The sequence below is a fragment of the Gobius niger genome (assembly GCF_951799975.1).
Source record: "Gobius niger genome assembly, chromosome: 8".
NCBI lineage: Eukaryota > Metazoa > Chordata > Actinopteri > Gobiiformes > Gobiidae > Gobius > Gobius niger.
The window spans coordinates 11322463-11347837 of NC_136859.1; the positions used below are offsets into that span (position 1 = coordinate 11322463).

A 25375-nucleotide genomic window follows, 5' to 3' on the forward strand; every position below is an offset into this window, starting at 1 on the left:
CAAACAGTTATTACACAGTGAAGACAATAGAAGTACTTAATGTTATGTTTTTTTGCGTATTTAACTCCAGACTCGTTCACCAGATTCATTTTTTTCTTTTTTTTACTTTGTTCTACAATTCCAATCTCCTCAAGTCAGGATTTGCTTTTTCAACACATGGCATACCAATCAATCTAAGGTGTCCAAAGGCGTTGTAAAAAAGCCTGAATGATGCATTATACAGAACCTGTTACAATCATTATTTCTTGTACCTTGGAGACTTTTGGCACTGGCGTAGTCCATAGTCCAGCTGACCAGTGCCATGGTGAGGCCGAGGAGGACCAAGAAAATCCAGTCCTCGCCCATCTTGGTCACTATGTACCGCCGCACTCGGGCCAAACAATCTGAGACAGAGAATGAATGATTCAACAGCACGTCATTTATCACCTGGTTTTAATAACTGACTCTTAGGCGCTGTCAGAAAGTCTAAAGGGGTAATATTTCATGTAATTACTGTACTAGTAGAATATTAATCAGGGTGATATAATGAGTATCGTATAGGATATTACAGGCTGCCAATCTGTTACAGTGGAAGGTTTTTTGCTTACTGTACTTGCACTGACCTTGACATTTTGAATATGGTCGGGGTTTCTTGGTGGAGGAGGCGTGGCTGTGATGGGACTCCAGCGTGGGATGGTGGTGGTGGTGATGCCTGCGGCCCAGCCCTTTGCGACCGCTGGAGGTGCTGCCTTCTCCTCTTCTTTTCCTCCATTGCCTCTCTGTAAGCAAACGTGCAGCCTCTCGACGGGCGAGGTTTCCGAGCTGCTCCCTGTACTCTCCGTACAGCTGCAACAATGAAAACATGGAATTCAAGGCTCTACAGATAAAGATGATATAATGATAGTGATTTGAATTCATGTTAAAAAGTTGACCCGCTTCTCAGTCTGCTACAATGAGCCAGTAGCCATTCATTTTCAAAACTCAGAAGTAGTTAGCTTCTTCATTAGCCACAGCTGCCCTGGAGAGCATTGGAGCAAAGATCTTCTCCAATGCTCTCCAATCACACACTGCATTTACAAAGCGATAAATGCAATGATGGGATATGCTGTATGAAGAGGGACCATGGCGAGCACCCTGAACAGCTGCATCACTCTGCGGTACAGTGTGTGCTCTGCATCCTGCCGCAGGAGCCTCCAGTGCAGAGCGAGAGCAACTGAGATCATTGGTGCCCCTCTCCCGCACATTCAGGACAATTACTCCACCTGTCACACCTGGAAAGCCCTCAGCATTGCAGGTGATCCCACGCACCCATCACACTGTCTCTTCACTGCCCTGTTTCCTCCGGTGTTCACAAACTCTGGTCAGATCCCCAACTTATTGTTTGCACTGAGGATTTGAGTGTCATCTTCATATGTTGGATTTAACAGTGAGACTGACTTTCATCTCTGATGCCTAAGGAAAACAACAGAATGCTCTTATCGGATCTTGGATTGAGTCTCCACCGCACTGACTAACAATGAGAGGAGCACCATTTGACAAACTGAAATGATTTTTCTCATGGTGCAGGAGTATAAAATGTCTTGTAGAAATTAAGAATTAAAAAGGTATACAACTAGATCCATTTTTTCTCCCTTCAGTTTAACAGCAACAAGAAAGCAATGGTGCAGTGTGTGTAAGGGATACACACCAACCTGAATACCCTGGCAGACAGAAATAGACAAAATGGGCATAGAGATCGGAAAAACCCCTCCCGGAGAAGAAGCAGGGGTGTTGGAGTGAAGCCAGCGGAAGAGATCCTGCGAGAGCATGCCTCATCTTCCCCTTCCGACTTTGCACAAGCTTTACACGCACAGAGCAGCAGAAAGCAAGACTCCTCGTGACCTGGTGTGAAGAGGCGGCATTGAAATTGTTAAAATGATGGAGGCTGTAAAACACGGCATATCTATCTTTGTATGCACACCAGAGCTGTGACACCGAAACCTGCAGGATCACATGTGTACAGCAAAGCAAGGGGCTAAATCATACGGAGACCTGGCTGCCACGCATTTCAGTCTCATGTTCACACAAGAAAGAGGAGCAGGCAAGATATGACTGAGAGGCCCAACCAAGGACTATACTCCTTGGCCATAGAGTGCGGCACCCGTTCCAAATATACAGAATAAGGGGTAGACAAAAATTGCACTCAAGTGGGAGAACTGGCACTGAAATAATGTGACACATGTGCAGTGGGAACAAAACAAGTAATAGTACTGCTGATATCTATCTAATCTACTATGCTCTTCTGTGTTAGAGAAGTTAAAGTAAATCAGTTAGTAAAGTTAGATCATTATTACCCATTATACTACATTTCACTCCAAAGTAAATGGTAAAAGGTTCATACATGTGTGAGTTGTAAAATGCTCTTAATGCACACTCTGAGCAATCTCTGACACATGGTTCTCTGCAGGAGCCTGCTAAAGTGACTGATTTAGACATTCATAATTAATGCATGAACACAACAGATGGCAGGTGCCCAATACTTGCACAGGGGAGAGACCCATGAACACTTTTGATACCTCTAAATCATCTTGTTGGCTATTTTAAACCGCGTTAAATGCCATAAGCCACAAACCTTTATCTGAAACAATGCTAGACCGTTACTGCTACGTGCAAGTGCTAAAGCAGCGAAGGCCAGTTTGTTTATCCCGTCTGCTTAGACACAACTACACTGACACGGTGTAAAAATGCAAACCTTTTATACACTGCCTGACCCAAAAAATAGTCGCCATAACAAAAAAGGTCACACACTGTTGGACCGCCTTTAGCTTTGATTACAGCACGTATTTGCTGTGGCGTTGTTTCAATAAACTTCTGCAATGCTAAAAGATCCAGTGCTGTATTCATTTATCAACAAGATCTGGTTTTGAAGATTCTGGATGGGGTCAAGGTCTGGACTCTACAGTGTCCAAGTGTGTGAAAATGATGTCTCATGTCATCCATTGTGAGCCCAATGAATCCTGGCATTGTCATCTTGGAATATGCCCGTGCCATCAGAGAAGAAGAAATCCATTGATGGAATAACCTGGCTGTTCAGGTAGTCAGATGATGTCATTCTTTGGGCACACAACAATCATAACAGTGAGTTAAATCCAATGTTATATAGTTATATAGTGTATATAGTTGTAAAAAGACCTGATACAAAAATCAGAAAGGATAAAAAGGTTTTTTATCATAATTTGAACTAAATTCAGAGCGACTCATAAGTAAAATGAAGTTAAAAAAAATAAAGAAATAAATGAAGTAAATTGGTCTGTTACACTGACATGATTTAAAAGAAACCTGATCTGCATTTATTGTATCTTAATAGTAAAAAACAAACATGAAATATACTAATCTAAAGAGCCAACATTAGATGTGCCACAACTAAATTCAAGCAAAATGCCCAGGACAACAAGCAATCAGACAGTACTACCTTAAAAGAACAGTTAATCTCCTCCTGGATTAGGAACCTGTCAAAATCTCAAATCAACAACACTGTCATAGCCACACACATCCTTCTAAAATGTCAAACTCTATTTAAAAGTAAAAAAAAAAACGATAGTTTTTTTTAGTCCAGAGCAAAGATTCTGACTCCAGGTGCTGTCTTTACCTGCTCTTCATCAGCCGCCCTGGACATGTCTGTTCTCTGTGTTTTGTCCCAAGTAAAGTCAGCCCCAGTGGGTACACATTAACACCAAAGGCCCATCCATCAACGGTGCATCAAACACACTCTGCTCCACAGCATCAAAACCAGGGCGGTAATCAGCGGAACCTGGAAACCGTGATTACCAGACACGATACTCCCTAAATAACCATATCCATCGGTCGCCTAATGGCATCATAGCAGTGACACAAAGACACGTAAAATGTATAAATCCAGATATTCTGTTTTTGAAACAGTGGTTCTCCTTTGACACTACTGCATAGCACTGTGACAGCGTGAGACAGTTGTGCCAAGTCCATCTTTCACTAATGTTTACAATATGTCAAAAAACAACCTTGTTCTGTAAATGAATCTAACAATGACGAAAACCCACCAAACTTTCTCATGGTTTGGGACCATACTAGCAGTGGCACATTGAGGCTGTTATAATACGAAGGAAAACTGTGAAGGTTAATGGGGTGTGCTCGCTATACAATGCTACCTTTTAGCAATGTGTTTCATGGATCGTAATTCACAGCTAAAATGTATATAAATTACAGATTTAACATTATACTCACTCACAATCAAGTAAATATTCACTAGCCAGGAGCATATCTATATGGGAACACGTTTGAAAATACAAAAAGTGAGATATTATCTTATGAATTGTAGGAATACACTGTTTTATGACTTGTATTAAACAATTAAAGCACTAAATAAGATCTATCTTTTACATTCAGGACAAATCTGAACATTTTCCACATTTTTACGCCTGTTTCAAACACTGATTTTTAGACTATTGGCTTCTATTAGTCCTTTATTTGGTCTGTAAGGGTTAGGGCACACCGGGGTCAAGCAACAAGGCTGATTTTCAGAGGAAATCCTCCTGTATTTGATTCATGTGGACCAAGTGTGGAATATGCAAGAGCATAGTTCTTTCACCCTCACATTCTGTAAATCATGCCCTCCTGTTGACACTTGTAATTTGTCATCGCTATGATACACTACTTCTGTGCTTTGTATGTATTATGTATGTGTGCACAAACTCACTAATTAGAGAGGCTTTTCCCACTATAAAACATGAGACAAGCTGCAACATGTTATCTGTAAACAACTGGTACAGCTAGCAGGAACATCAGCCATAGTCAACTGGAGGTGGATGGTGAGGTGGCCACTAAAAATAAATATCACGAAGATTGAATTTACTTACAAACAGCTACTGTATAAAGGAAGAACAGCTCGAAGTACAAACGTGCTCTAGAAAGAGGCGCAGTAACAGAGAGAGAGCACTCAGTCATAGAGAGCGCTTTAGCAGATGCAGAGGTTGAAGGGCAGGGTGACATTGAGAGTTAATTAAAAAAAATAATGGCGCATTCCGGGGCCTCCTTTGAGAAAGAGCCCGTGCTGCATATTCATCACTTTATTTACATGTTTGTGAGAACTCCAGGCTGTCTGTTGGAGTGTGGGCAGTGTTGCTACAGGAAATTATTTCTTCTTAAAGCAGACGCGAAAAAGCCCTTGTTTGAACTTGTTTTTTTATAATGTTGTTCCCTCCTGAAAAAAGATGGTACGTTCGGTTTCATTTGTGCATATTTAATTTGAGTAATCTTGCGGTTTCAGCCTGTCTGCAGCTCATCTGTCTCCTCAACAGCTGCCTGCTCACATCATAACTATGTACTCTGTGTTTTTGAAGTTTGTGTTTTGGAAGTAGCTTTTAGCACCTTTCTGTGTCAACAGGTTGTTTTTACGTTGTAAGAAATGTAAGATCATTGATTATAAATGTCATAGGTCCATAGTAGTATGTTAACCTTTTTACACTGTCCATGATTCTTGTGTTGTTGTTATTTTTTTATGGATTGCTACTGACACCACTTGTTAAGGTCAAGTTTATATTTATATAGCAAAATTACCCCCAAAGTACAGTAAATAAATAAAGAAGTGGTTAGAAAGTCATCATATTTATGTATTTTCTACTTCTATTGGATTCCCACATGATTCATACAGGATACTGGATACAGACACTGAAGTCCTCACACCCAAACCACTAATATTACACATTATTCACCTGGACTATTTGTACTTTTTAGACAACTATAGTATACTAAAGAGCTAAAGAGGTAAAGACAACAAAGAAAGAAAACAAAACACTTCTCCTTTTTTATGTAATAGTGCGGAGAGGCCTTACAACAATACACCTCTGTTCCAAATACATCGCAAAGTTAATAACGATAAAATCTGACCCATTCATTGACGGATAGATCAGAAGATTACCCCCTCTCCCTCGCTCTGTGACCTCCCCCCCTCCCCCCTAACACGCTGGCATTCCACGGGCCATGTCACTGTACACAGACACTAATTACCCGGCACAATAACAATTCCACGCCTGATCCAGACACTGCTCGAGCTGTCAAATTCTAATTAAGGCATGTTGTTGCTGCAGTGGGAAACAGCGCTTCCATGTATTATGTATGAGAACACACTTCAAACTTGGTGGGTTGGATCTAAGAAAGTGCAAAACAATGCAAGAAAAAGTCATGTAGGTACAATCTTACGCAGTATTCAGACTAAAAAAATCCAAAGTTTAAATGTATGGACTCTATCATTCTATTTCTAGTGTCACAACTTCCATATAATCAGCTGTATATGTGTGGGAATAGGGTAATTTGTCATTTCTGGGGACATGCCATAGTTGCCAGCAAAGGTGAAACCAATCAGTGCTACTTATTTGCAAGACAAAGGCTTTGTGAAGGCAATTATTTGAAAGCAATGTAAAGGAACAGGCACCGTTTTCCATTCTGAGATATGTTCTTACCTGAGTTTAGATGAGTTGATGCATACAAGTGACCAAAGATGTTGTTAGCGTTTGGCCTCTCCCAGCATATTCCTATAGCTCCAAACGGATGTGAAGTTGGAAGCCACCACGCTCTTCCACGGGCACAAAGACCAGACAGGTACGTATCAACTCGTCTAAGCTCAGGTAAGAACATATCACAGTATGGAAGAACGGTGGCCTGATCCTTGAAGGCAATTTAAAGGAACAGTTTAAAGGAACAGTTCCCGATGACGTCAGGTGATGGAACAACGCAAAGGTATGTTTTTCATGGTATTCAATATTATACCATGATTTTAAGCTCTAAAAAGACAAGAACATGCAAGATACGAACGTCTGTGAAACTAGAGAAAAACAACAGACAATTTGACTCCTAATGTTTGATATAGAAAACTGAACCTTACCAGAAACTGATCAATATTAAGCACTGTTTCAGACGTATTGATTCGCTCCATCATCTTTTCTCCGTTGGTTCTTGGCTGTTCCTAACTCCTTTACCCTCCCTTTAATATCCTGTACTTCTATGCATACATATCTTTCTTACATCTGTCCTTCCCTGTCTTTGCCAGAGTGACGGACATGCAGCGCGGTACCTGCTCCTTGCCTCCGAACACGACAGAGGACCTCTCAATGACAGGTATGGGCCGGGCAGCGCGGGCACAGCCGCACACGCCCCTCCAAAGGTTAATACAGACACTTGAGGCTTGACAATAAAGTGTCAGCAGCTCTTAATTCAGAAAGCCAGATCCTCCAGTGCAGCGGATTCCAGCAGGATCATAAATGATAGCAGGCCGTATACAGGATACTGTTGGAAATAATACCTGTTGACTGAGAGGACGCCATAACCTTGCTGAGGCTGTAGGGGGTCATGGATAATGGGTTTGGTTACTTACTTCCATGTGGACGACACGCTAAGGCTTGTTTGAGGGAGACCCTTTTCTCAAGAATCCTATGTTATCCTGGATAGTAGCTTTAATACTTTTTGACAACCTTTACACTTGTTTTATTTATGTAAAGGAGGTAGAAGTATTCCAGCCTTTATTTTTCTGCATACTGTACATGATGCCTGGGCTCAACCTGCCATTACAGAAGGCAACGAAGCATTTAAAAAGAAATAAAGCCATTTTTAGTGCTTCCAGCCATTAGCAAGACATGCTTTCAATTGGAGTCAATGCTTTCTATTGGAGTCAATGCTTTCTATTGGAGACGTTAGAATGTTAGTACTGAAATAAGCGCCATAAGTATTTTGTGAGAAGGCATTTTGAAACATTTTTTTCATAGCGTTCTTTTTGAAATATACCGCCAGCATTTAGGGTGAACTTAAAGCCACACCGCCTTACACTTTACTCATTAAAGGAGTTATCCTTGATTTTTTTCATTTTCTGTTGTTGGAATAAAATTTGTTTTGTCCTATAGTATATGATAAAAGCAGATATTTATCTAAAAAATACTGGTTTTAAAGCCTTTTAAACAGTCAGGCTAGCAGGCATAGTTTACAGTGAAGTGACAGTTTTCCTCCCTGAAAGTTGTGAAACCTGGTTTAAACTCAGTGCCTGTGACGAATTTTGATGTTTTAAATGCCTTAGGAAAGTTTGAGATGAGTTTGGACCAGAATATAGCAATTTGAAATTTGAGTGACCCTGTTTCTTTGTACAATCAGGTATAGCTCCTTTAAATATAATCAAATACAAGCATTTATTTTATTACAGAGATTTTAATCGTCATATACCTTAAAAAAATGGGCTTTGCTGTGAGCGGCTCACCTATCTGAAGGGAGCTGGGACGTCTCCTGCTTGTCTCCATGGAGATGTATACTGTATATGAGATTTAAATAGGTTAGATCCTCATCCACACCTTTTTTTGATTACCCACTGCAAACATTATGTGTTTAGCTGGTCAAAGGTGCATGTTTTGTGTGGCTGGCAACACTAGAATCCAAATGTTACCAAATGTTAATATGTCAAGGTCAAAGTCAAGGATACACATTCTAACGCGATGTACAAACGTGTGTGACAGTAAAAACGGCTGAATCAGATGTGCAAACATGACAACGTTCACTAATGAAGCCGATGGTCGTTAAAAAGGATGTCTTTTTTTAACTTTATAGACTAAGACTCTTGTCTTAAGCACCAGCTCTTCTAGTTGACTTCAGAGAATGTAATCTCTTAAGTGCTTTATAAGAAATTAGTTGGCACTGCCCCTCATCTCACTGCCCAACACCCCTCTGCCTCCATAGAGAACTGTGAATAGATGACCCTCCCTGTACCATTTACTTTTAGCGAAAAATTTGTATTATTTGTATTATCATTACTATTCTTCTACTATTTTTTTACAAATGTGATTCTGATTAGGTTTGTGAAATGTATGTTGGAAATCAAGACAGCTTGCGCCTTGTAAACATCTGGGAGCTTTAACATTTGAGTGAACACTGAAATATTGACAATTAAAGGGGCTGTATGGAAGCTCTCAGTTTTATGCTCGCTACTGCCACCTCAGGTCATACATGTAACTGCACCTTCTATATAAAGCTTGTGCATGACGGCACTTCGGACCCGAATTAACACCTTTTTAAGTGACAGTGCAGGATTTTAGAGGCAGTTGTGGTGAACAGGTCTGGGCTCATTCTACACATTAGGACATTGCTGGAACATGTAGGGGAGGAAAATACAGAATTTTAACATTTTTAAACTCTGTATAGTCCCTTTAAACAAGTAATACAAGAATCACATTAATTTCACTTTTGTTATATAGAGGTCTGAACTTGAAAGCTAGAAGGTTTTGTAAGAGTTAGCGGAGTCTACAATTTCAACTAACCTTTCGACCCTATAATGATAGCTGCGTGAACCCAGCACATAAACCTGTTACTTGCTCTGTAAGTCCGTTTGCACAGTGTGGGCTGTAGCTGCTGTAGGGCCTAAATGGGTCAGTGTCTGAACTACATTGTTCTCATGTGATGCTTGTCCTTGGGGAAAGCTGCTGCTGGTTTTCAGTCCCACCGCACTGTACACACGAACCACATTATTCACTCGTCTGTCAAAGACACAACTGCGCCCATTCACCACACCAGACCGCTTTTTAATTAAGCTTCACCGAGTGCCTGCCGTACTATGTCCAACTGCACAGAGCCAAGCTGCTTAGGCTTCGACGGGTCATGGAGACTACAGTGAGGCGCTCCTCTGGGACTGCCCTGTACAAGATTCCAAATCTCAGTGGAGCTATCCTGGTTAAATAAAGATTAGAGTAGGTTACACATGGTGTTCATTTCTGGTATTTGGAAATGTATTTGACAGAATTTGGGTCTATATAAATCACCATGCAACTGGTTTGCCATGGCAAAATGAAGGGAGCAGCCGATTGACACAATAGTCATATATTTACTCTCCCCTTGTTCCTGTTTTCAAACCAAAAAGTTAGTAAAGTTTAAGTAGTTTAATTTAGTAGTTCAGTTTAACGTATTCCTAACATTACTCATGGATTCCAAACATACTGATTATTTGCCGAGGTTACTTTATAAGCATGTTTCACATCATTCAGGGAGCAAAGCAATATTTATGTTTACAGCTGTTATCCTGCACCAGGCTAATTGTTTATTACTTGCTGCAGACTCTGAGCAGTTGTCCCCTTTTTCCACATGTCTGACGCTGAACAGGATACACTGCAGTATTTTTTACATTCATTATTAGCTATCTGTGATCTATTGCAGTATGCAACATCCCCCCAATAATTACAGAAGGCACAGTGATGCAGTGGGTGAAGGATTTGAGCTGACTGTCCCTGTTGCACTGCAGTGGCATACACTGTTATGTATGTGCAAAACAAAGTAGCTTTTTTTTTTGCACATTTTTTTAAATAAAAAACTGAACTTACGATTAAATTTGATTAGATTTTGTCCTTTACTGACTGGTGGGACTGTGATGCAGGTGCTGCTTTCTTAAAGAAGGCAGCTTAAGTTTTCTTCTTCTTGACACATTTGTACAACAGGACGTTCTTCCTCTGAGCAGAGGGCAGTGAGGTTAAAAAAGAAAAGAAATATATATTTTTTGTTGTTGTTGAAATTGACCTACTAACTCGATTTTTAAATCGAATTGATTTTTTTCCCCAGCCCCAGCTTCTAATATTTCACCGTGATGTTAAATTGCTGATTTGCCTCCTAGGTGAAATTTCTTTTTAATAACTAAACTTCTTGATTTCTTCACTCTTGTGTATCTCACCTTTACATAAACCTCGTCGCAGCCTTTAACCTTTTTCCCGTGCCCTAAAGTGTTCCCTCTCACCATGCGCCCCTTGTCCCCCTCCGTCCAACCCCCACCGCGGAAGAGAAACCCAACTCGGGATAAATTTAGCCACTGTGTGACCCAATGTTCACTGGCACACTTCTGCACACCTCACACTCGCTCCGGGACATTGGTGTCTCCACGGCCGTCCTTTCCTCTGGCAGAGATGGACAGGCTTTAGTGATTAACGGCTAATTGTGATCATAGATGTCATAACTGCATCCTACTATTTTTAGAAAAGAATTTCAAAAGTAACAATATTTTGGATGTGTATTTCATAAACAAAATGTTTAGGATTGAATGCTATAAATTAAAAGTTACGACAAAATCTGTTACATAGTTGGTAAAAGACAACTATGTCTTTGGAGTAACATTAGCCAAAATATTATAGAAATATTTAACTTCGCACTGTTAGAGAAACTATTTCAATGAGACTGGGGGGGAAAGAACATAAAAACAGCTCATCAAGTTTAGATATGAAAAAGAAATAACGTGTACATGGGAGAGGTAGTTCAAGTATAATCTTATAGTTTTATATCTAGGTTACCATTATGCCAAGTCAATACATACAAATACAAAGTATCAGAAAAACAATACACAGACATTATCATTATCATTATTTACTGTCTGAAGTATATTGTACTTCAGTTTGAGTAAACTCTGCCAACTTCTGTTTTTAAGTTTGTTTTTATACATGGAGAATGTTATGTATGAACCCAGAAGATAAGTCTGCTCCACACTTTAGCTCCATGATATCCATAATCGTGAGCTGTATTATATAATGGCAGATGCAATTGTGCAGCCTGCCTTGTAGAATTATGCTGGACCTGATACTTACATGAAATATTATGATTAAGAAGGTGCACCAGGTTTGACAATATACGTTTACACAAAACCATACAAAACGACTTTGTTCACTGCTGGGTCACTTACTCCTAACACACCTTATCTTCAGAAGACTACATTTTAAAATCTCTATTGATGCAACACTACGCCGACTGCGAAAAGGCCACAGGTCAAATGAAATGAGAAGTAGAAGGAAATTATTCAGTACCATTACCATACAATAGAAGTAAGTAACTATGGTAACCAATAATTGTATGAGTGACAATAATCATGACAGCTATAAAATGTTATCAATGATCTCAATAATCTTAATAGTCTCAATAATTCAAAGCACAGTAACAAACCAAGTAAATCATCGTTTCTTCTCAGTTCTTAGGAGGTGATGTTAGTCATAAGGAAATGTATAGTTTCTATAATATAAATTAAGATAGCAAATTATTCGTTTAAAATGTTACAATGGTGTATATATAAGTAGAATTATCTAATCAAGGCAATTTGGGAAAGTGATTTGGACCCCTGTAGGAGACCCTTGCTTGGCCATTGCTTGGACACCCCTGCTCTACACGGAGCTTCTTTCCAATAGAGACATCTAATTGACACTCTTGCTGCGTTCACACTGCTCTCAGCTTGTAGCTATTGATGTAACAGCTAATAGTTTAATTACTACATGAGGGTCACACTGTAATTTGAAAGCCACATCAAGTGACAGTTATATCAGATGAAATTTAATGGCTCGATCGTCTACGTCCCGGTCATTCCTGTCTGCAAAACATTTGGCAGGTAAACTCTATCCCTTTTAGTAGTCTGTAACATTGGAGACTTGTGAGATCGGTTTCATGGCTGTTGACACTCCGCAGATCAAAAATTGTCTCCTTGCGCAACCTCGCTTTTCTACAGCATCCATCAAATCGTTTGTAACATGCGACCAGCTGTATCAAAGTGAGAACAAACATGAGGATGTGAGCCAGATGCGTGTAGATTTCTGTTTTGGCTCATGACACTTTGTACTATTGCCAGGTATTTTGACCACTTGCGTTTTATGCACAGATTTTAACTAGAGGTTGTTGTGCTGTTATCGTTCATTATGGTCAGAGGTAGAAAAGTCAACACAGTTTTATTATAACATGGAAGGTTCGCGGTCGGGTTGGACGATATGGCAAAAAATTAATGACGATTTTATTTTTTTTTCTTATTTTGATCGATCTTGATTTTATAATTTCATGCTAGAAAATAATCAATCTGGCTGATTCATGAACCTAGACAGACCTTTTAGCTCAAACAAAAGCTTTCCCTCCATTATAATTTAACCTACAAAAATGTTCCATTGTCTTTTGCTGAACTGGGTGCTGTTTTTGGCAAAGAAATGTCTGTAAACCTGATGATTTTAAAGTCCCATGACGATTATTGAGATTGACCAAAGTAGAGATTCCGCTTTCGATTGAATTTCGATGAATAGCCCAGCCCTCATTAGTGGTTTGGTTATGTTCTTGGGCAAGACTCTTTACCCATGTTGAATTCAGTGTTAATTTTGACAACATATTTTAATTTAGGTTTAAATTTTAGATTTAGTCAAAAAATTGCAAGTAAATTTAGTCGATTGAATTTAAGACAAATTTAGTCGACTTTGCATTTATAATATTCATTATAATCATATTTAATCTTGTTCTTCTGCTTCATGGAGCTGCTCCCACATGAACAAAGAGTTTTCCTTTGGCAGTGAATTTACATGATATGAGGCTTTCAGACTGTCAATAGAAGTTTGGATGATTTCAGTCTCTCCTTTTCATTTAGTCTTATTTTAGTCGACTAAAATATCTGGACATTTTAGTCATAGTTTTAGTCTCATGAAAAACTTTTAATTTAGTTTTAGTCCAATTTTAGTGGGCAAGAATATCACTTTGTCTCAAATTAAGACTAAATATTATAGTTGACGAAATGAACTCTGGTTGAATTTGTGATTTGTGTACTGGTAATTGGAATGATCACTGGTTCAGATGCACAGCAGATGTGGTTATACCAGTCCTATACTTCTGTGATGAATTGAGGAACTTTAATAAAATACATGTATTCAAACATATCTTGAGATGATGTAATGGTGGTACCTCAAGGGGTCGCTGCTGCCTCACAGACCACAAAGGATGTAATAGGAAGGGCGTGTTTTCCCGTGAGGTGCCAGTTTCCGTGGGAGGCCAGAGTGATTGCTGGGCCCACGCCGTGCGTGGTTGTGGGTTTTGTTGGACCACACGGAGTTTTTAAGCTAGACGGCTAACCCGTGGTGTGGTGGTGTCGAGCCAGACTGTGTGTGTGGTGGCTACGACACACAGTGATCATTGTTTCCTGCTGTCCTTGTTTGTTTTGTTTTGAGTTTTGAGTTAGTCCGTTCGCTCGGTGGCCTGTTTTAGCCTTGGAGTTGTTAGGACGGACTAACTCGTTTTATTTCTTTTTTCTTATTTTTGTATGTTTTGTTTACATGTTTTTGGTCACTTCCCCGTACCTAGTACTCATCGCCGCTTCCGGTAGAATGTTCGACAGTCTGATCGTTTGCTGTGTGGATTTAATTGCGGTGCTATTTGAAATAACCAAAGCTTGTGGTGAAGTGTGTTGGTTTTGCGGGTTTGCCTGCCGTGTATGGTGTTCACAAATTCAGATTGTTGATGATTGGTCCCTTCAGCGGTTGATGCAGGAAATGCCTCGGGGAATTAACCCTCTTTTGATCCAATAATAAATAACGTCTATATCCTTAAATTTGTTGGCCTGTTCATATCTCGGCTCAGTAACATTTGGCGTTGTCGACAAACAATTGGGGAAGTGACCATTTATTTTTTTTGGTAAATTAGTTCAAGGACAGCAGGAGCAGTGGGATTGGACCACGCGCTGGTGACAGTGGTATTGCAGTGGACTCAGTCGTGCAGCTATGGATGAAGCTGAGCAGCGGGCCATGTCACTGCGCATTAAAGAACTGGAAACGGAGCTCGCGACACTGAGAGCCAGGGACGTGGAAAGTCCATCTACATCCGGAGCTACAGGACATTCTGCTCCACAGCCGCACGCCCCGGTTATATACGTGCAACAGGACAGAACGCTGCCATTATTCTCCGGCAAAGTTGATGGCAAGGACTTGTGGACTTTGGATGAGTGGATCGAACAAATAAGACATTTTGCACAAATTAGAGGTGCAACTGAGAAGGAGCGTGCACAAATTGTTTTGAACCATTTAGAGGGCGCTGCGCGCACAGAGATAAAGTTCTTACCAACAGTTGAAAGGGAATGTATGGAGTCAATCTTTAAAACTTTGAAAGAGGTCTATGGATGCATGCATACTCATGTAGCATTACAGCGAAAATTTTACAACCGTAGACAACAGGACGGTGAGTCTTTGATTGATTTTTCTCATTCCCTTATGGACTTGATGAGCACTATATGTAAATCTGATGCACAGGCTGCCTCTATAGCTGCCTCAAGAGATCTGCGTGACCAGTTTTGTGATGGGGTTAGAGACCCAAGTTTAAAAATGAGGTTAAGGGACTTGGTTAATGTTAACCCTAACTGGACTATCCGTGAGGCTAGAGCTGAAGCCACTCGGTGGATGGCTCAATGTGGGGGTCCGCCCAAACAGAGGAGTGAATACAGCTTGGCATCTAATGAAACTGTTGCCTCTTGTGATAGTGCTTTTTCTGGTTCATCCCAATATAATGAATTTATGTCGCTTTTGAAAGCCCAGCAGACACAGTTGGATTTGGTTATGAAGGCACTGGCCCAACAGCATTTGCCTCCAGCACGAACACCATACAATAGGCCCAGACGAACCAATGACGGAAAGCCCATTTGTTTTAAGTGTGAGCAGGCGGGTCATATTGCACGAAACTGCCCAACGAATGGCAAAAATGAAACCATAGACTCAACAACTCAAAATCAGCCCAAGCCTTCGGGAAACTAGAACCCGCCAGTGTGCAGAGTCAAACACTGGTGGGGGGATTACAAGGCTCCAAAGATATGGCTGTTAATGTTGATTCTGACATAAACCGTCTGGTGGGGGAGTGTTTTGAGGCAGAGGTAAATTTTGCTGGGGTCAGTGTACCTTGCCTATTGGACAGTGGCTCTATGGTAACAACTGTAACAGAAAGTTTTTTTCACGGCAACTTCTCTCATCTGTCTGAGGGTTTGAGGGATTGTGGTTGGCTTGGGTTAAAAGCGGCAAATGGTTTAAACATTCCTTATTTGGGGTACATGGAGCTGGACTTGCACATCCTGGGGGTGTCTCTCCCCCGCCGGGGTGTACTAGTTGTGAAAGACTCTTCCGATCACTACATGAAACAGAAAAAAAACGCTGTACCTGGTGTGTTGGGAATGAACGTGTTTAATCCTCTCTATTCCGAACTGTTGAAGCAACATGGACCCGACTTATGGGAAGCACCAGTTGTCCAGTCTGCACCGCCTGGGCTAAGGAGAGTCCTAAGATACTGCCAAGTGATGGAGACCATGACCAGTTCCCCAGACCCCCATCTAGTGAGAGTCCAGGGTAAGAGACCACTTTGTATTCCAGCTGGAAGTCTTAAGTATGTCCCCGTGAGTTGCCCCCAGGCGCCCCAGCATCAACTCATAGATCTCATGGTTGAACCTCTGGGGCCTGAACATAACGCACTGCCGGATGGATTGTTGGTCTCACCTTCCTTGGTAAAGGCAGAACGCGGTAGGGCGTTTGTACCAGTTACTAATGTAGGCACATCAGATGTTTGGTTAACACCTCGTAGGATAATTGCAACTGTTCAAACAGCTGAGGTTGTATTGGGGGAGCAGTCACAAATACAATTTTCTGTAGATTCTCAAACTTGTACAGCGTTTATTGTGAGTCAAGATTCGACACCAAACGAAAATGAGCTGGCTGTACCAGAGTTTGAAAACTTGGGAGAGGAAGAGAGGCAACAAGCAAGGGCCCTGTTAACAAAGTACAGTACAGTGTTTGCCAAAAGTGATCTGGATGTTGGGTGTACAAATTTAATAACCCATGAAATTCCACTGTTGGATGACACTCCGGTGCGTCAGGCTTATAGGAGAATCCCTCCTTCACAGTATGAATTGGCCCGCAATCATATTAAGCAATTGTTGCAAAGTCAAATAATTCGTGAAAGCAGCAGTCCATATTCTTCGCCAATAGTCTTGGTACTAAAAAAGGATGGTACATTGCGCATGTGCGTTGATTACAGACTATTAAATGCAAAAACGAGAAAAGATGCCTTCCCTCTTCCTAGAATAGAGGAGTCGTTGGATGCTTTGGCTGGAGCCCAGTGGTTTTCTACCCTTGATTTAGCTAGTGGCTATAGCCAAGTGGAAATGGCAGAAAAGGATAAATCAAAGACAGCATTCTGTACACCCTTTGGCTTATTTGAGTTCAATCGTATGCCTTTTGGTTTATGCAACGCGCCAGGAACTTTCCAGCGGCTCATGGAGCGTCTTTTTGGTGATTGCCGCTACCAATCGGTACTGTTGTACTTGGACGATGTAATAGTTTTTTCTTCTTCTGTGCAACAGCATCTTGAAAGGTTAGAGCAGATTTTTTCACGTCTAGAGACTCAGGGTTTAAAGGTGAAGTTCTCTAAATGTAATTTTTTTCAAAAGCGAGTCAAGTATTTGGGTCATGTTGTATCTGCAGAAGGGGTTTCCACAGATCCAGAAAAGGTGGCAGTAGTGAAGGACTGGAAACAGCCCAACAATTTGGCTGACTTACGATCATTCTTGGGTTTTGCCTCTTACTACAGACGATTTATTGCTGGATTCTCGAAAATGGCAGGCCCTTTGAATCGGTTAGTTGCAAAGCTTCTTCCACCAGGAAGGAAGGGCAAAACGCCAAGGAAGCCATTGGTTGAGTTTTGGGATCCTGAGTGTGAAGAAAGTTTTCTCAAGCTCAAAATGGCCTTAATAACAACTCCTGTTCTCGCTTATGCAGATTTCCAGAAGCCATTTGTCTTGGAGGTAGACGCAAGCCATGGGGGTCTGGGTGCAGTTCTATCACAAGAGCATGGGGGTAAGTTGAGACCCATTGCTTTTGCGAGTCGGAGTTTAAAGCCAACAGAGCGCAATATGAATAACTACAGCTCTATGAAGCTTGAACTTGTAGGTCTTAAATGGGCAGTTACGGAAAAGTTCAGGGAATATCTACTTGGGAATCAATGTACTGTTTTCACGGACAACAATCCTCTAAGCCATTTGGCAACAGCAAAATTAGGCGCTACAGAGCAGAGATGGGTCTCTGAGTTGGCAGCATTTGATTTGACCATTAGGTACCGCCCGGGTTCCCAAAATGCAAACGCAGATGCACTGTCCCGTCTACACTTCCCAGATGGGGACTCTTTGAGTGAGGAAGAGGGGTTTTCCGGGATACAGGCAGAGATAAGTGTGTTACCAGGACTGTCGGACATATCTACATTGCAAGTCCAAGATCCTATTATTGGCAGTCTTTTGAAGTATTGGGAGGTGGGTCTGATGCCTAATGCTAAAGAGAGACAAGAGCTTGCCAAGGGTGCGAGAGAGCTGGTTCGTCAATGGTCCCGTCTCAGAAAGAGGGAGTCTGTACTTTATCGGTCCATTCATAGGCCTGATGGGGGAGGGGAGGTCCAGCAGCTGGTGTTACCTCAGTGTTTACAGGAGCGTGTCCTCCGCTTCCTCCATGATGAGCATGGTCATCAGGGCATAGAACGTACTTTACAATTGGTTCGCTCCAGGTACTACTGGCCCAACAGGTACAGTGATGTTGAGAATTGGTGTAGGAACTGTGAGAGGTGTGTGCTTTCTAAAGCCTTGCTGCCCAAAGTTAAGACCTATACAGGCACAGTCAAAGCATCCCGACCTCACGAAATATTGGCTATAGATTTTACAGTGTTGGAGCCCTCGACAGATGGAAAAGAAAATGTTCTTGTTATGACGGATGTTTTTTCAAAATATACGCAGACTGTGGCCACCAAAGATCAGCGTGCTAGTACAGTCGCAGATGTCTTGGTTAAGCATTGGTTTCAGTTATTCGGCCCACCGAGCCGTATCCATTCTGACCAAGGGCGCAATTTTGAAAGTGGCCTGGTTCAGCAACTCTGTAAGGTCTACAATATTGACAAAAGTCGCACCACGCCTTACCACCCTCAGGGAAACGGTCAGTGTGAAAGATTTAATCGTACTTTACATGACCTGTTAAGGGCTCTTCCACCAGAACAAAAGCGTAGGTGGCCCAGACACTTATCTCAGGTAACTTACGCATATAACACCACAGTGCATCAGTCGACCGGCAGGTCCCCTTACTTTTTAATGTTTGGGAGGGAGCCAAGGTTGCCGGTAGATATTTTGGTTGGAGTAGATGAGTCGGAGCCAGACCTGACCGTGGAAGAGTGGGTGGAGGAACATCAGAGATCTCTAAATGTAGCGTACGAAACTGTACAGAAGCAACTTGACAAGAAAAGAGCAGAGAGAGAAGTGAGAGAAAATGACCAAGGGATGGCTGCGGATTTTGAGGAGGGAGATTTGGTTTACACAAGAAACCATTCCGTCAGAGGGAGGAATAAAATCCAGGATTTTTGGGACCCCACACCTTACCAGGTAGTTTGCCCCCCGCCCTCAAGAGGAGTTGTATATGCAGTTGCTCCAGTAGGTCAGGAGGGCCCCCTCCGTCGATTGCATAGGACTGAGTTAAGGAGTGTTCCTGAGAGTAGGACTGAGGCTGATGCCTCGAGTTGTCCCAGTGCAGAATGCACACCAACTAACTGTGATGTGAATGATGAAGTGGGTGACTTGGTCAACCCACAGTCAGGACGAGAGTTAAACTGTGATGGTGCGAATGTTGCGGATGAAGTGTTGTCTGACATCCAGCCTCTCTCAGGCCAAAATCCCACTAAGGAAACTGGCACCCCCTTAGTTGCTGAGCCGCGGAGATCAGCAAGGAAAACTGCAGGACAACACTCAAATCCCCATAGGCTGCCACAACCTGTACTGGAAACTAGACTAGCAGCATAGCATTTTATGTGTTTGGGGGACATTTGTACATCATCGGGTCGATGATGCTCCTTGTTGGGGAGGGATGTAATGGTGGTACCTCAAGGGGTCGCTGCTGCCTCACAGACCACAAAGGATGTAATAGGAAGGGCGTGTTTTCCCGTGAGGTGCCAGTTTCCGTGGGAGGCCAGAGTGATTGCTGGGCCCACGCCGTGCGTGGTTGTGGGTTTTGTTGGACCACACGGAGTTTTTAAGCTAGACGGCTAACCCGTGGTGTGGTGGTGTCGAGCCAGACTGTGTGTGTGGTGGCTACGACACACAGTGATCATTGTTTCCTGCTGTCCTTGTTTGTTTTGTTTTGAGTTTTGAGTTAGTCCGTTCGCTCGGTGGCCTGTTTTAGCCTTGGAGTTGTTAGGACGGACTAACTCGTTTTATTTCTTTTTTCTTATTTTTGTATGTTTTGTTTACATGTTTTTGGTCACTTCCCCGTACCTAGTACTCATCGCCGCTTCCGGTAGAATGTTCGACAGTCTGATCGTTTGCTGTGTGGATTTAATTGCGGTGCTATTTGAAATAACCAAAGCTTGTGGTGAAGTGTGTTGGTTTTGCGGGTTTGCCTGCCGTGTATGGTGTTCACAAATTCAGATTGTTGATGATTGGTCCCTTCAGCGGTTGATGCAGGAAATGCCTCGGGGAATTAACCCTCTTTTGATCCAATAATAAATAACGTCTATATCCTTAAATTTGTTGGCCTGTTCATATCTCGGCTCAGTAACATTGACAACATGCAGCAATTAAAAAATATACAGTTAAATGTTGGCCAGTGATAATAAATTAGTAAGAGCCAAAGCCGACGGCACTGACGGGCTGCACTGCTGAAGTGTCAAAGGAGCGATCCCACTAAGGCTGCTCCTTCACGCTAAGGTCAAAGGTCAAGAGCTTCTGTGTGACTTGGAAGTAATTTACACAGGTTTGCAAACCCTGTGAACATCCATCTGGCCATTAGCAGGTCAAAGATGGGAGTAGGGTTAAGGTATACTTTATTGATCCCCGAAAGGAAATTCATTCCCTGCATTTGACCCGTTCTCCAGTATTAAAACGCCTATTTTCTCTTCCATTGTTTAGCCCTCTGTAGCTGTTTGTTTTCTCTTACCCTGTTTCAGAGAACTTGAATGACGGTCACTTTAACATGTCCCAATGAAATGACCAAGCTTATACTGTAAGCCCTAATTTAAAGAAACAGGCCACGTTTTTTCCATACTGAGATTGTTCTTACCTGAGTTTAGACGAGTTGATCTGTACCTGTTTGGTCTTTGTGCCCGTGGAAGAGCTCGGTCGCTTCTAACTTCACCCCCGTTTGGAGCTATAGGAATATACTGGGAGAGGCCAAATGCTAACAACATCTTTGGTCGTTGTGCGTGACTGAGCACACACACAAAGACCAGACAGGTACGTCTATCAACTTGTCTAATCTCAGGTAAGAACATATTTCAGTATGTAAAGACGGTGTCCTGTTCCTTTAAAGAGAGGAGAACGGTGATAAATAATAATGGAATATTTAACACAGTCTCTTGGTTTGGCCACTTAACTGTCAAAAACCAAAGCTGAACTCGGCAGAGTTGTTAAACAAGGCAGTCAAATCACAGGCCAACCACAGACTAAAGAGTCGCAGCATCACAGTGAAGCAATGCATCGCCTCAGTCATAAGATCATAGATGACGATAACCATTCATCCACTTTGAGCTCCTTCCATCAGGGCAGAGATACAGACTTCCCTGTGCCAAAATAAATGTGCCATCAGGGAGCTGAATAAGCTGCAACCCCTAATGTTGCTCAGTCTGCTCCATTTGATGAGGTGAATCTGCTTAGATATACACTGGGTTACAAATACTTTGGTGTGTTTGGTGTGTGATTTATTTTTTAACTGATTTAAGAAAAATTTTGCAACGCAGAATCTGAAAATGACATACATTTTTCTGCATCAGGTCAGGCTTTGTGCTAAGTAGTTTTTTTTTAATCTACTTTCCCCTAAATCTGATACATTTTTATGTTGGGGGTTGCCATTATTTTAGTAGTTTTCATTTGAAATAAGATTTTGTGTTCCAAAATATATGCACAAATGCAAATTATGTTACAATCAACCCCCTGTCACCACCTAATTGTGATGGACAGACAGGCGCCAGGACGGGAGACATAATAAATACAATACCCTTCGGCAAAATTTGTCCGAGCGGTAAAAAATTGACCTGAACTAATGTGATGTGGATTCAGTACATCAAAACAGTGGTTCCCAACCTTTAATATCTTGCGCACCCCTTGGGCTTTTCAGTGGTCGTCCGTGTACCCTCTACCCCAAGGGTGTTGCAGTTTATATAGAATGTAATTACTTAAAGTGGTATTTGTAAGAAAAAGGACTATGTTGTCGTAAAAATAAACCTAAAATTCTCCCAAAGCAGCACATCTTACTGCAAAATATAGATTTTCCTATGAAAATGATGTTCAATTTCCCACTTTTTGAAATCTGAAGTAGTTCCAAGCACCCCCTGCTAGGTCCTGGAGTACCCCCCAGGTCCCCGTACCCCTGGTTGGGAAACACTGCATCAAAATTGTCTTAAATCAGCTCGGAAAACGTAGACACCAGATTTGTTGTTATGTGTTATATCATATTTCCGGGACAAATGAACTTGTGAATGTGTGACTTAGCCAAAGGCAAACTTCTGCCATCATCACACATGGTAGACAGTAACATTTTTCTATTTTATTCTTTTCTAGTCCAGTTCAGTGGAGTCTAAATTATACAAAACTATTGGGTAATATACAAAATACCAGGAAAGGACTACTTAAACCGAAGCTTGCATGCATCAAAGCAAACCACTTATGTCACACAGCACTGATACACTTAATAAAACCATATATATATATACCCACTAATGTTACTGAGCAGTGAATAAATTATACGACCAGGATCTATTCACAGCTCCACACATAAACTCCTTAAATCCCCCGAGGCTCTTATTTCCACACACATGCAAACACAGGCCATTACAGCTTTTACACCTGAGGGAGGCCTGATTTAGCCAGCAAACATCATGATTAATTACATTTTTGATTTTCATACGGTACTTATCCAGTCTTAAGTTGCTTTGTGTGTTGGGTCAGGGGCTTGGGAATGGAAGCTTACAGAGTTCAACATTGAGGACAGGCTAGAATTCTTGGATAGAAATTGTGTATGATTACTTAATTACTGACAAAAAATGGAGCAGGATTCAGCGTCTTCTCTGTCAGCACAAATGAACCAAAGATGAAATCCTTTTTTTCACAGTACTCATCAAAAAGTGGAGTCTTTCATTGTCAACTTTCTCTGTTGGATTATTCTTTCAAAAAATAGTGAATATCCTAAAAAATGTTGCCTCCAGCCTAAAAGGGGACCCATGAACAGCTTCACTTTGACTTTAGGTAGGTATAGTATGTTGTTTTGAATTCTTTATAGCCACAGTCCTCATATTTCATCACTCTGGATCCATGGATAGAGATTGGGATTGTGTCATCGTAACTGCATCAAATTCCCAGATAGTGTAATGTTAAACCTATGGGGATTTTTAAATGCCACACTCAAGTTACCATCCACTCAGAAGTATTCTGATGCTCAAGGGTTTGACACACCATTGAGCTGTTCCACGGGCCTATTCTTTACTTCTTATATCGTTTTTGCAAATGCATATCTGATGTTAATGTAGGGTAGTAGGGTAAAGTAGTAGGGTAAAGTATTCACTTTCAGTCCATTCTCTGTTGGAAACGGGAATGGCTTACAGTGGAGTGGAGGTGTTGGGTTATGTTTGTCAAAGTCTTTGGATGAATGTTTGTGAGCGAGTGGTTGGTTGTGTTCGGAGAGGCCGATGGCGCAGATAGGCAGCCTACCCCACTAACTTACCACGACCAAGTATGCAAGTATGGAGTAAATTAGTAATGCACAGAAAAGCAACTGGAGTGATCTGGAAAAGCGCAATATAAGACTAATTCGGTATTATTATTATTATTGGCTGCAAGTCCACACAAATCAAAATTGCCATATAAACAACAAATGCTGCAAGGATTAGTGTTATAGAATATAAAATCTTATCTTAAATACTCTCAATTAGGTATTTTCCTAAACTCGTCACATCTCTTATTGACAGTTACAGCTCATGCGGCGTGTTAGATATCAAGAAGAAGAAGAAGATCTTTATTTATATAGCGCCTTTCGCAGACATGGTTACAAAGCACTTTACATGAGAGAATTTTACATTCACTCCATACTGGGTGGTGGTAAGTTTTCCCTTAGGGGAGACTGACACACATCTGCACCATTCACTCACACACACACATCATTCATCTTGGAATATTGTGCATGTTTTTTTAGTGGTCGGGGAAACCGGAGCAGGCACAGGGAGAACATGCAAACTCCACACAGAAAGGCCCCGTCCAGGTGGGAATCGAACCCGGGACCTTCTTGCTGTGAAGCAAGAGTGCCAACCGCGCTGCCCATATCAGGCTGCTACTGGACTGAATATTCAATGTCGGCTGATCATTTAAACAGATGAAGCCAAAGATACAGTAACATGACTTCATCACAACTAGCGCCTCTAACCTGCTCCAATGCGCTCAAGTTCCCTGTATACAAGTATTTTTATCCTTCACCATTACAAAAAAACAGAAATTACTTTACTGCACTGCAGGTCATGAGGGCAACAGTTTAAATGAAGAAACCAATGCTGAATTTGACCTTTGTTTTATTAGGTTTTTCTGAAAGAAAATGCTACATAATGAGAACGATTGAGGATTGTGGAGGCTAAGCTGAGTCAGGAGTCAGGACGGGTCTATCATATTAAGGCCTTTGAGATAGTGCCGAAAATATCAAATGGCCGGTCAGACAATTGGCCGGATGAAAACGAATTAAAGTTGAGAATAAAGGACATTGCAATAGACAAAGAAGCTAGCATTGAATAAATGTTGAGAAGAAAACAAGAGCTGAAGGCCGTACATATCACAGGGGCTGCAAGTTCGTCCAACCAAAGCTAAAGCAATCAGACCAAAACCACATCTACACCAAATCAGAGCTAAACTAAACTAAACCAGGCAGTAACTAGGACTAAAACAGGGTGGCACAGTGATGTAGTGGTAAAACCTTATAGGCAGCATGAAGGTTTAATTCCCAAACCTGCCGTCTTTGTGTGTAGTTTACATATACTCCCTCTTATCTACCTTCCTCTCCTTTCATAAAAGCACAAATCACAACAGCTTTGGGCTAACCATGATCTTATCTATTCTATTTTTTGAAGAAGGACTAAAGTAAGACTAAAGCAGGGCTAAAACTGGTCTTCACCACAGATAAAACTAATAAAAATGATGACTCTTCAAAAAATCTGTGTACCACCTTGGCAGCAGGTGGTAGATGACTAAGAACATTTGAAAAGCAAGAGGTCCTATATTAGGAAGACAGCACATGGGATATATCAGCAGACACACAGGTAAAGCAGGATCGGGGAAAGACCTACCAGGGTCTGCTGGTATCTCAGAGCCTTCCTTTGCGACTCATCTGCAGCCATTGACACGCTGTCACTGATCCAGAAATAACTTCGCCGGACACCCCAGCATTTCCAGTGGTGTGAGGAGAACCGCTCACTCCAACTCCTACTGGCACATGCTCTACACCGGGTCGGATCAACACACACCGAGCAGAAGCCGACCTCAGTAACCCATTCTCGAGGACGCTACGAGGCTGAACAGAAAGATGTCCGGCAGATGATTTTTATTTTCAAAGTTAATATGCTC

At 41.6% G+C, this 25375-nt stretch overlaps 1 protein-coding gene across 1 annotated transcript in view; it reads right to left on the reverse strand.

Moving 5' to 3' along the window:
* Positions 1-25164, reverse strand: part of LOC306967192 (chloride channel protein 1-like) — a 43743-nt gene extending 18579 nt beyond the window's left edge. The window contains exons 1-3 of the mRNA XM_079562111.1: positions 25099-25164; positions 603-825; positions 252-383 (exon numbers count right to left, since the gene is read on the reverse strand). Coding sequence (XP_079418237.1) covers positions 252-383; positions 603-825; positions 25099-25149 — 406 coding nt within the window. The 5' untranslated portion in view covers positions 25150-25164. The remainder of the gene's footprint in view (positions 1-251; positions 384-602; positions 826-25098) is intronic.
* Between the last annotated feature and the right edge of the window lie 211 nt (positions 25165-25375).